The sequence below is a fragment of the Eretmochelys imbricata genome, chromosome 1, assembly GCF_965152235.1.
Source record: "Eretmochelys imbricata isolate rEreImb1 chromosome 1, rEreImb1.hap1, whole genome shotgun sequence".
NCBI lineage: Eukaryota > Metazoa > Chordata > Testudines > Cheloniidae > Eretmochelys > Eretmochelys imbricata.
The window spans coordinates 159,222,412-159,235,324 of record NC_135572.1 but is presented as its reverse complement, the minus strand read 5'-3'; the positions used below and the strand labels follow the sequence as shown (position 1 = coordinate 159,235,324).

General features: G+C 40.8%; 1 protein-coding gene across 1 annotated transcript in view; it reads right to left on the bottom strand.

The window, feature by feature from the left end:
• Positions 1 to 1,306: 1,306 nt before the first annotated feature.
• The window catches only part of TMPRSS3 (transmembrane serine protease 3), a 36,292-nt gene continuing 24,685 nt past the window's right edge, over positions 1,307 to 12,913 (bottom strand). The window contains exons 12-14 of the mRNA XM_077812973.1: positions 11,992 to 12,134; positions 7,432 to 7,584; positions 1,307 to 1,462 (exon numbers count right to left, since the gene is read on the bottom strand). Coding sequence (XP_077669099.1) covers positions 1,307 to 1,462; positions 7,432 to 7,584; positions 11,992 to 12,134 — 452 coding nt within the window. The remainder of the gene's footprint in view (positions 1,463 to 7,431; positions 7,585 to 11,991; positions 12,135 to 12,913) is intronic.

Genomic DNA, 12,913 nt, shown 5'->3' with positions numbered 1-12,913 from the left:
AGGGAAGAGGAGGAGCGGGGGCTGGGGTCATAGAGCGGGACAGGGCTCCTGCATGCATCCTGCTTTTGTCTTTTGAAAAGGTGGTCACCCTACATGGGGGAAGTGGGCGAAAGCTGAGAAGGGGGCTTAATCCTAACAGCCCCATGGCAACTGGATCACAGTAACATCAGAGCATATGTGCCATAACAGGTCAAGGGACTTTATGCCCCCTTGCACCTGAACCCTGCAAGGACTGACTGCTATCTCTGAGAGGGGGAGAGGAACCTTAGGGCTCCAAAGGCCTCCAGCACCTCATGGGAAAGACAGCCCAGGTGGAGAGGCTTAGCCCCTCTGCACACACATATTTCATCTGAGGGAGTTTTGGGGATAAGCTGTTGTTTAAAGACATCATAAGTAAAGGGAAGTTGGAAGATGGTTTGCATTGAAAGGGAGAAAAAACATGAATAACTACAAAGAAAATAGGCTGCAATCCCAGAGTCAACTGGCTGAGAAACAAGGGAATAAAGGGATCTTGGGAGGGAGGGAGGGGGCTTGACGAATTTGGGGCAGGGGGGAATTATGTTGTTATGGGGGAATTTTTACAAATTTAAATGATCAAACCCTTCAAGTCATTTGTACTGTGAGCCCGTGTAACTGCAAGACATTGTTACTGTTACCCTCCTATTTTCATATTCATGTGTTGCATCTCATCTTTACACCGTAAGTTCTCCATGGATGATATATTTGCACAGCACCTAGCACAATGGGGCCCGAGTCTCCACGGTGGCCTTTGGGTGCTACCATCATACACACACAAGCAAATTCTAAGTTCAATGTAAAGTGCCACCACTGCCTCAGAGCAGCTAGGGACTGATCATTCTCCACTCACAGTGAGCTGTACCGTACTCTGCAAGGGATCCAGTCAGGGAGTGTGATACGCGACATAAGTACATGTAGCAGAATCAGACGCCAGATATTACAAAACTGCACCTAGTTAAGACTTGTTTACTCCTTTCCTATAATTAACTTGCTTCAATGGCCTATTTTCAAAACCTCCTAATTTTCTTTTAAAGTTATTTTCGCTGTGTGAATGTATTAAACACTGAAGGCATACGTAATATGTGTCTTGTAAAAGCAGATAGTAAGTAGCCTTGAATTAACTGTTCATTTTGCTGTTGATTCATAAAAACTTTGTGTGTCTAAGACTTTGATACATTTCCAAAGCACTTCTGAAAATAAAGACTAGGGTTCAAATCCAGCTCCCTTTTAAATCAGTAAGAGCTTTTCCACTGACTTCAGTGAGATTTGGATCTGGCCCTAGGGCAGATCACCATTTTTCTGAGCAATCTGTGAGGTTGTATTTTACCTCCCCTATATGAGGTTTGGCAGCATAACGATTAAAGTCACTTGCCAGCTGGTTTCCAAATTGACAAAGGTGAATTTTCATTCCATCACCGAGACTAGTGTCCAACAGACATGAAAACTGCAAAAAAGACAAAGCAAACATAAAAAAATCACAGCAACAACTCAGCCTAGATTACATGAAAATGGAGATTAAAGTTAAATATTGGATGCGACTCTTGAGATCAAAGTCAAGGTACACTCGAGGTAAGCATGCCTTATGGCTACCTTGTACCTACCCGAAAGTTAAACAGACAAATTTGGCTTGCATCTTCCTGTACTGTGTGAAATCTCAGATTTCAGTTACATGTAAATGAGATACTGCTTCCCTTGCTACGTGCCGGCTCTTTGTTGAAAAGAAGAAAGCCAATATACATATTGTGAAATGCTTCCAAAGATGTACCCGCAGAAGGTAGGCTTTTAATAGAGGAATCAGACACAGCATATCCCTTGATGGTTAGACTACACCCAAATGCTGCTCTGAGGCATTGGTCAGCAACACAACAGTTAAATCCTATAGGTTTGTGGTGAGGCGCATGGGGTATAGGAGTTCAAACTACTCCCCTGTTGCACTCACTTGTTATTCAGGTCAGTTTCAGTTCCCTAGAGGCCTTTAAAAGGGTTGGTTGAGGCTTCTCTGCCCTTTTTAAAAAATTCACTATGCAGTTCTTGCGTCTATGTTCTTAGACTGATACAGAACTAGAGAAGTGAGAAGTAATTCAAAACAAAGAGAAACAACAGCTGTCATTCATTCACCTAAAAAAGAATCAAACATGTATCTCATTTTCCTTTGAATATCTTAAGCGAAAAAAATGAATTCTTGATTGGCCAAAGGCAAGTACAATTTTCCATTTTATAATTACCAGATCATGGTAGTACATTTTTTAACCTTGCCTCCTTTGGTTTAATGAAGTCTGTGGTCCTCTCCTGCCATCCACTGATGATGGTGAAGGATTTTTCAAAACATGCTGCACATTTAACTCTAAAACCACTAATCAGTTTGCTGAGACTGTAGCCTTTTTTTTTAAGGTGTTGCTGTCTGTGTATCCTTGCACATAGTATGTCACACCAAGTGTGTCATATATCTAAGGGATAATTTGACCGTAATGACAGGTTTCAGAGTAGCAGCCGTGTTAGTCTCTATCCGCAAAAAGAAAAGGAGGACTCCTTTTCCTTTTGACTATAATGTAATCCTGTGTCAATCCCAGTTCTTTCAATTGTGAGTTAGCAATTTTCAAGCTGTTTAATCAGCTTGTTTAATAATGTAACAAATATACACGTCTATAGTACAAAGATTTTCAAACACTGAGTCACTTACCAGGGAATTATAGAGAAAACCTTATTAAACTGATGAAGGCGGGGAAGGGTTGTGCATATTTTTAAAATAGCCATTGGATGAAAAGAATAGAAGTCACGGCCAGAGGCAAGAACTGAAAACATGCCAGTATGGTATTTAGATGTTTTACACATATACAATATGGTCCTAAAATCATCCTGCAAATTAGACTTTAACCACAACTGCAAAACTGCACATGTAGAGACTAGAAATTCAATTACCTTGTGGAGAATTTCTTTCATCTTTGCATATCACTTTTTCTTGAAAGGATTGTCACCTGAACTTTGCATTAATATATATATGTTTTCATTTAATGGAAAACTGCAGTGATTATTTATTATATAATCTTACTTAGGAAATAAGAATAGTTTAAAAGGAATTTCAAAGCAGTTTCTAGAAATACATCACTGTCTCAGTTCGGTGAATGGTACTGGTATGTCTCTTGGTGTTTGCCATTTTAATAATACATGAGACTGATTAGATCTATTAGAATAACCAAATGAGAAATTAATAAACAATTAAACCATAAAGTAACTTTGAAACTCTGATTCACAATGAGGTCTGAATTCTTTCTGTCCTAATTTGCCACTAAGTATCAAAATGGCAGCTTACTGTTGTTGTTATTCTGACACTTAATATATTTTAATTGAATAATTTATTATTCTTTGTAACTAAATGCAGTCTTTAGTTTTCTTTTATGAACATTTAGTCCTGGTGAAAGTTACTAGAATAGCCATCTTTGAAACCAAAGTATTCGGTGTATCCACAGCACAATATGGGCAGTGACAGTTCAAACTCTCTCACATTGAAAGAAAAGGAGTACTTGTGGCACCTTAGAGACTAACCAATTTATTTGAGCATGAGCTTTCGTGAGCTACAGCTCACTTCATCAGATGCATACCGTGGAAACTGCAGCAGACTTTATATATACACAGAGAATATGAAACAATACCTCCTCCCACCCCACTGTCCTGGGGTGGGAGGAGGTATTGTTTCATATTCTGTGTGTATATATAAAGTCTGCTGCAGTTTCCACGGTATGCATCTGATGAAGTGAGCTGTAGCTCACGAAAGCTCATGCTCAAATAAATTGGTTAGTCTCTAAGGTGCCACAAGTACTCCTTTTCTTTTTGAAAATACAGACTAACACGGCTGTTACTCTGAAATCTCTCACATTGGTTTGCCATTGTCTCTCAACTTTGACCCGATCTCCACAGGTGACAGCATAATTCCGATTTCATCCTTTTGCTCTCTGCTGAGATGGCCAGGAAGGGTTTTTGTGATGTGGATAACTATCTGCTGGCAACTTGCCTGAGTCCAGACCTCATTACAAATATATCGTCCTGCAGTCAGCCATCCAATGGTGGTATTAGGTTGGACCAGCTTTGAATCAGTGACTAAAACTTCTGTATACCCTTATCAACTACTTGAGCTATCCAGCCCCCCACAAGTGCTTTCTAAAATAAGAAATACTTAGTTTGCTATAATTTTACAAAGAACGGGTATAAAATACTGGGTATTTTGTAACATAACCACAAGAGGCAGCTGTTTAACAGCTCGTAAGTCAGGAAACCACAGCAGCACTTTATATGCCTTTCCCCCTCATAAGCTGGTTATCTTCGTGAGACTGATTCAAGCAGAATGCTATTTTTGGGTAAGGTGCACAAACAATACAAAACCTACTGCTCTCTCTGGAGAGAGATTTTGTGGGCTTCTTGTGTAATTTTGAAACACTGGATATATTTATAGATAGTCATAGATGGTTTGGGTTTACTTGGTCCTACCTCAGTGCAGGGAGCTGAACCAGATAATCTCTCAAGGTCTCTTCCGGCCAGATATTTCTGTGGTTCTACACCATGCTGTGCTATCGTGCTCTATGGCATGTTTTAGTTGTAGCAACATGTGTGTTTAATTTAATAATCCATCAAAAAGCAACAAAGGAGACTCTGCTAAACTATCTTCAAGGCGGTCTCTGAATTTATGTGCAAAATTCCATTTTGCCGATTTCAGAGCCAATCATTTACAACACCGTGAAATATCTGAGTCAAACTAAGGTATGTTTTCAGCAAAATACAAGTGGATCTGGGCTAGATCTCTCTTAATAATGGAGAATGGAGCATACTTGAAAAATCACCAAATATTTCTTTCTGTCAATTTAGTTAACAAAGAAATCTGACGATAGCTGTGTATTGGAGTATGTAGCTTGAATGTGCACAGATCTAGGAGAAGAATAAACTTCTTGTACTCTGATCCCTGGAAAGGAAGTATAAAAATAGCCACTGATTTGAATTTCCTGCTCTGCAATTTTTATCTAGTACCACCCAAGTCAATTTTTAATTCCTGTAGCACTCTGTATTATCAGTCTTCTTGCTGTCTTTTCTTTACATGAGACATGTAGGTGCCAAAAAGCATACATGCACATCATCCCAAATCCTACTTGCCTTTCACAGCTGAAAGGGGCTGAATGCAACCAGAAGAGACCATTGTTCTTTTTTGTTAAATACAGTAATTTCTGAGTACCAATGAAGAGATGATAGAAAGTAATTGCTGTTAATATAAAATACTATATAAGAGTCCATGGGATGGGGTACATGATTCTGTGGAGCAGGAATTTGAAATCAAGTTTCAAAAGTTTAGTGAATCAGTGCTATCTTCAGGTTCGCAGTTCTTCTCTCTGAAAATAAAAAACATGTTTGCATCTTTTAAAATATTCCTCTTACTGCTTCATGAAATGATTCTAAAGTCACATGATTTCTTTAATCCATATAGCACAGTAAATGACTGCTGAAATTACCTCTAATTCTAGATTGTAGTAAGAACTCTTCAGAAAAATATGCCCTGCACTGAAAGAAGGTACAGACTAGCTCCCATTCTATTTACTGAGAATCAGAAGAAACACCTTTCTGCTCACCAAATCTCATTGATATTTTTGAATGCTTTAATCCAGAAGTTCTCAGCCTTGCTGGGGACTGAAGGTGGGGGACAGAACAACTGAGGATAAGTGTGGGAGCACTGGTACTGTATGAGGAGGCTGAAAGGCACATTAGTCGGGCTGATGGAAGTACTGTGTATGGGTGCAGGTGGTTGGTACTAGGTACTAGGCAGGGTTTTGGTTTTATTGCTGGGGTGGGGACACATCTCACTAATTCAAGTTTAATTGGCAATGTGTAATATTCCTCAGGGTGTAACTCATTCAGGTTAATAATAGATCAGTTACATTCTGACAAGGCCTAACGTGGTTTCATTTCCTCCCCATTGGGATATGTCATTAATAGGGGTGAGGGTGTGGGGTGGAAAACCTCGTCTGAATGTTGAGAAAATACCTTATTAAACATCACCAACTGACTTTCCTCAGGTATTATAGGGTTATAAAAAGTAATTTCATTATGACTACAGCAGACAGAGGTTTAGCAAAGCCTTTGTGTGCTTCTAGAAGTCTGAGACCAAGTTTGACTGTGTCTAAATGAAGTTTTGCATTATAAAACGGAATGTACATGCAAATGCCACATCCCTAGACAGTGCACGGCTTCCAGCCTTGCCCTGTTTAGCTCTTTAAGGGTATCATCTGTGTGACAACTTGGGGAATCTATGTGCAACTTATTAATTCTGGTTGATTTTATGAAATTGCTGTATCATTGGATCCCGTGGTGTATGTAGAATCCACCATCTGCCATCAGGGCTGTAGCACTTCTCTCCCAGGCCAGGGACAAGGTAGGTGGCTAAAGCTTGATGATCCCGCATTCAAACGGGAGCCCTTAGGAGAATGGATTGGATGAATCGATGAAAGGGGGGGGTCACTGAGAGCACAGGAGAGACAAGCTATCCACTCTCAAGCGTTGAGGTTTTTGGTGCCCAGTACAGCCCACTGTACAGCTATAGCATGGTCAGTGCAGATGGACTGTGGGAATTTAGCTGCTAAAATCTGAGGTCTCTATTCAGCACGTGTGCACTGTGATTTTTCTAAAGCTAAACTATGATTTGGCCAAATTTGGGCAGAATTTCATAAGGATAGTAAAAGACATATCCCTGACACAGAGGCCACCCCCCTGCAAATTTCAAGTTCCTTCTCTAAAGCATGGGGGTGATCGGGCAGTTCAAAGAAAAGGTCACCAAAATTTTTTAACTTGAGCAAAACAATCATTTTCCCCCCTAGCTTTGTTCTTGGAAGTGGTTGAACTATTTTGGCTCAAACGTTCCAAAAAATTCGGCCTGAGGCAGACACCCAGCATGGATAATTTCAACTCAGGCAATCAGAGATTGGCAAAGTTATAAATGACTGAAAAACAGGGTCTTATCATGGAGAGTGTTGGGCAACCTTAACCGTAGGCAGTGCTATCACCCCCACCAATAATATATCAACCAATCCCTGGGCACAATGATCTCAGATTTAAACAAAGTCCAGAAACTGGTAATCCACATTGTAAGAAATTATAAAAGTGAAATATATACTTTATTGCTAAAGCTTTTTTTTTTTTGAGAAATAAAACATCACATCATCGGCTACCACTAGCAATTGCCTGGTAGTCATCCTAAGTGGTCATCCCCTCCTTTCTCTTTGTGTCTCCCAGACACAACTAAAATGTTGACTGCCCCAGTAAGGTAGCTGCCCTGCTTGTATAGGCATTGTTGGAGTCCTCTCATTCTAACCAATGGACCTGCTTGAAGTAAGAGCAAAATCTGATTATCAGACAAAAGATGGGAGGGGAAAAACAAACCTCCATTTGTTCATGTATCCAGTCAAGAAATGAGGTGGTACGGCTGTAGACTCCTGGTTTATTTACTTCTGCACAGCCCATCCCAAAGCTGGTAGTTCCTACCAGCTTCCAGGTGTTCATATCTTTACAGGCTAAGGGTCCCCCGCTATCTCCCTGAAGGACCAAAGAAATAAAACAAATAGCATCTCCAAAAAAGAAACAATTAGAGGAGCTATTTATTTTGGAGTATAACAAATAAGGCTGGTTAAAAGAGTTTCTTAATTCCTCTCCCTTCTGAATCTTATGAAAAACATACACTACAGGGACTTTGATTTTCACAGACAAGTGGCTTTTCTATAGGGTAGACAAGTACACGTGAAATTACATCCCTCTTTGCTGTGAAAAAGTGTTATCTGTCATTTCTCATTCATATGTGCAAAGATGTAGTAGGTGTTAGAGCTGGTAGGGAATCTTCCATGGGAATGATTTTCTCACAGAAAATACAGTTTCCATGAAATCAAAATTTTCCTGTGGAAATTTTGTATTTTGTTGAAAGTTTTCATTAGGAAAAGCAAAATGACATATTTAGTTTTTGGTTGGTTCAAGAGTTGTTGAACAAACCCAATGTTGAACAATCTTCATTTAGAGTCAGTTCAACATTAAACTGCATTTCCCTACTGTGATGCGTTGCCTCATGGGAATTGTCATTCAGGCCCCCATTCTGTCCTATGGGCTGACCTCCCTGACTGGACCACATCTCCTATGATGCAACAGTGTTCTCACTGAGTGGCATGGTGCATAATGGGAGTCGCATGAGAAATGTAGTCAGGCCAGGGAGCTTTGCCCATGGAGAAGAATGGAGGCATCTGGCAACTTGAACTACAACTCCCATAAGAAAATGCACCATAATAGGGAAATGTAGTTTAATGTTGAAATGACTTGAAACAAAGTATTTTGGGTCAGTTCAACAAGCCAAACTAAAACATTTCTATCTGGGAACGCTGAAATGTTGAAATGTTTTGTTTTGATGTGGGTCACTATCGGCCCATGATTTTCTCACTGTTTAATGGTTTGAGAAGTAGAAGCCCTGAATTTAAATCCCCAAATTGGGGTCTTTATCAGGTTGGAACAAAAATTACTTGAAGATTCTTTGGGATAGATGGATAAAGAGTCTACTTAGAGTTACACAGGGATTGGGTATCTGCTTTTCCTAACTGTTCATGGGAAATCCACAAATATCAATTTACATGTGGGTATGCTGAGGCGCAAGAGAACCCATCACGAATGATTCACTACTGGAAATGCCATCCATGAAGTTGCATTGCTACACCTGCCAACCAGGGCTGCCTGACCCCGTGACTCTGAAGTACCGCTTCTCAGGGTAGCATTTCCTTTGTTTATTATGGTCACGTCTAGGAACTAACCAAGATTGAAGCCCCATTCTGCCATTAACTGTATGAACACAGAATAATAGATGTGACTAGTCAAATTCCTGATCGACAGTACTACTAGTATGTCCATGGTTTGACAATTATGACAATACTTGAAGGCATTCTAACTATCCCATATCTATTAAGCCCATCCCTCTTTCTATTTAACTCAACACTGTCAGCAGTTCCAGAGGGAACTCTTTATGTCAGGGGAGGCCACTTCCAAACATGAATATTCAATGCAAACAGCAGGGCTAGTAAACTGGTACATTTTATCCCTCTCCCTTGCCCTTCATTTGTGAGCTTCTTAGGGCAGAGCAGTATTACTAGTATTTCTCTATATTTAGACAGCACACACTAGTATATTGTGGGAGCTCACCATCATCACTAGGACAAATCCCAAAGGGATGTAGCCTCCTTGCAGATGAAGGGCCATCCAGGTCAAACTCTAGCTAGGTCCTTAAGATGGCCTGGCTGGATATTCAGTTTATGTCCACCACTGGTGATCTTACTGTGCCAACAAAGCTTTTGGTAACCCTATGATCACTGGCCACATAGTGGCACTCTTTGGTAAAGACACTTTGTAATTCATTGGTTTTGTGGGTGCTACCATAAAACAAATAATTAATGACTTTTGATCACTAATCTGGGCTGGATTTGAGACAGTGATCATAGAATCATAGAATCTTAGAATATCAGGGTTGGAAGGGACCTCAGGAGGTCATCTAGTCCAACCCCCTGCTCAAAGCAGGACCGATCCCCGACTAAATCATCCCAGACAGGGCTTTGTCAAGCCTGACCTTAAAAACTTCTAGGAAAGGAGATTCCACCACCTCCCTAGGTAATGCATTCCAGTGTTTCACCACCCTCGTAGTGAAAAAGTTTTTCCTAATATCCAACCTAAATCTCCCCCACTGTAACTTGAGACCATTACTCCTTGTTCTGTTATCTGCTACCACTGAGAATAGTCTAGAGCCATCCTCTTTGGAACCCCCTTTCAGGTAGTTGAAAGCAGCTATCAAATCCCCCCTCATTCTTCTCTTCTGAAGACTAAACATCCCCAGTTCCCTCAGCCTCTCCTCATAAGTCATGTGTTCCAGTCCCCTAATAATTTTTGTTGCCCTCCGCTGGACTCTTTCCAATTTTTCCACATCCTTCTTGTAGTGTGGGGCCCAAAACTGGACACCAGATGAGACCTCACCAATGTCGAATAGAGGGGAACGATCACGTCCCTCGATCTGCTGGCAATGCCCCTACTTATACATCCCAAAATACCATTGGCCTTCTTGGCAAAAAGGGCACACTGTTGACTCATATTCAACTTCTCGTCCACTGTAACCCCTAGGTCCTTTTCTGCAGAACTGCTGCCGAGCCATTCGGTCCCTAGTCTGTAGCGGTGCATTGGATGCACCTTGTCCTTGTTGAACCTCATCAGATTTCTTTTGGCCCAATCCTCCAATTTGTCTAGGTCCCTCTGTATCCTATCCCTACCCTCCAGCGTATCTACCACTCCTCCCAGTTTAGTGTCATCTGCAAACTTGCTGAGAGTGCAAACCACACCATCCTCCAGATCATTTATGAAGATATTGAACAAAACCGGCCCGCGGACCGACCCTTGGGGCACTCCACTTGATACCGGCTGCCAACTAGACATGGAGCCATTGATCACTACCCGTTGAGCCCGACAATCTAGCCAGCTTTCTATCCACCTTATAGTCCATTCATCCAGCCCATACTTCTTTAACTTGCTGGCAAGAATACTGTGGGAGACCGTGTCAAAAGCTTTGCTGAAGTCAAGGAACAACACGTCCACTGCTTTCCCTTCATCCACAGAGCCAGTTATCTCGTCATAGAAGGCAATTAGATTAGTCAGGAATGACTTGCCCTTCGTGAATCCATGCTGACTGTTCCTGATCACTTTCCTCTCCTCTAAGTGCTTCAGAATTGATTCCTTGAGGACCTGCTCCATGATTTTTCCAGGGACTGAGGTGAGGCTGACTGGCCTGAGTTACCGGGATCCTCCTTCTTCCCTTTTTTAAAGATGGGCATTACATTAGCCTTTTTCCAGTCATCTGGGATCTCCCCCGATTACCATGAGTTTTCAAAGATAATGGCCAATGGCTCTGCAATCACAGCCGCCAACTCCTTTAGTACTTGCAGATGCAATGCATCCGGCCCCATGGACTTGTGCTTGTCCAGCTTTTCTAAATACTCCCAAACCACTTCTTTCTCCACAGAGGGCTGGTCACCTTCTCCCCATGCTATGCTGCCCAGTGCAGCAGTCTGGGAGCTGACATTGTTCGTGAAGACAGAGGCAAAGAAAGCATTGAGTACATTAGCTTTTTCCACATCCTCTGTCATTAGGTTGCCTCCCTCATTCAGTAAGGGGCCCACACTTTCCTTGACTTTCTTCTTGTTGCTAACATACCTGAAGAAACCCTTCTTGTTACTCTTAACATCTCTTGCTAGCTGCAACTCCAGGTGTGATTTGGCCTTCCTGATTTCACTCTTTGAAGCCCGAGCAATATTTTTATACTCATCCCTGGTCATTTGTCCAATCTTCCACTTCTTGTAAGCTTCTTTTTTGTATTTAAGATTTGTATTTGTATTTGTGATTTATAGATATTGTGAAACACTCCATAGTTCATTACCAATCCTCTGAGTTATCTAGTTTTAGTTTTTCCAAATCTAGTTCTCTTCCAGATTTACACATTTCCATTTCTCACTTGAGTCAGTCAGCAAAGTGAAAGGCTCTTGTTGCTGTATGTTAACCATGGAGTTTCTGCACCTTGCAGCTCTTATGAGCTGTTTTAAGTGAGAACTCTTCACCTTGCCAGTGGTTGTGAGCAGGGCACAGAGTGGATGGCACCGTGCTTAAGCACATCAGAAAAGTTTGAAAATATCTTAAGTACATTTTTCTTTAGAACTGTAAATTTACCTTCTGCTCTAGCTGGTAAAGTACACAGATTAAAAGAAGGAAGGGAGCCATACTTTCTGAATGCAAACAGTCACAGTATCTCGTATACACACATAATAAAAATCTGCAAATATTTCCTGAGAAAAAGGCAGGGAGTTGTCTCCTGATAAGGTATTACTCTTATTTTTACAACCAGTGTTAACCAATACAATTGTAGTTAAGAAACTTCCATACCTGGCAGGTGTCCACACCTCCCTTTAAAAAACCTGCACAAAGCATTGAAGAGGTTATGATTCCCCCATAGACGTCCCTGTGGTTGCAAACCTTATTAGAAATCAAAGGAACACCAGCAAAATTCATGGTCTCTGAAGTATCACCTGTTTAAAAACATAAATAATGCTCTTCTTTTTAAAGTCCTACAGTTTTTACAGTGCTATTATTTCCTTGAAACCAATGTCCTATAGTAAAGAACAAAAGTTTAAGGATATGAAGAATTAGCAAGACAAGGATAAAAGAATATGGTTTAAGCTTAACATGATAATACGCAAACAGGAAATCTAGACATCCTGCCACTTGCCTACATTACCCACTAATGAGCCACAGCATATAGCTGTGAAAGTTATGCATTATGTAGTTCTACAAACTTGACAGCTGATGGTGATATAAAGAACTTTAGAGCTAGTCAAACTATTCATTACAAACAATACTTGTTAATTCAGCCCTCTGTTTAGTTGGCAGATTATTTGAAAATAAGCCTAATTTTCTTTGAGTATATTCATAATTTGTAACTATTGACCAAATTGTTTGGATAAATGGTTTCCACAATAGGTGTTGCTCACAAACTATGCTTTGACTGTTTGCTGTTCACGTTGTATGGTTGGTTGCCTCTCTCTCTTCCTTTGATTTTCTGAAGGCACCTCTCGCCTTGGCTTTACCTAGGTCCCATAGTGTTTCTGCTCTCTGACTGAATTATTGAAACGTTTTAAAGAGGTGACTAATGAACGGTAAGTGCCCTTCCAGTGTGAGTATTCAAAAACGTTCACTTTCATGGAGTGATTCATCCAGTGGTTGATGAATGTGATGACCCCCATGATTCAGAGTAAAGTGAACTCTTGTTACACATGTTTTCTTTGTTATCCAGCCAGCTCTAAAGTAC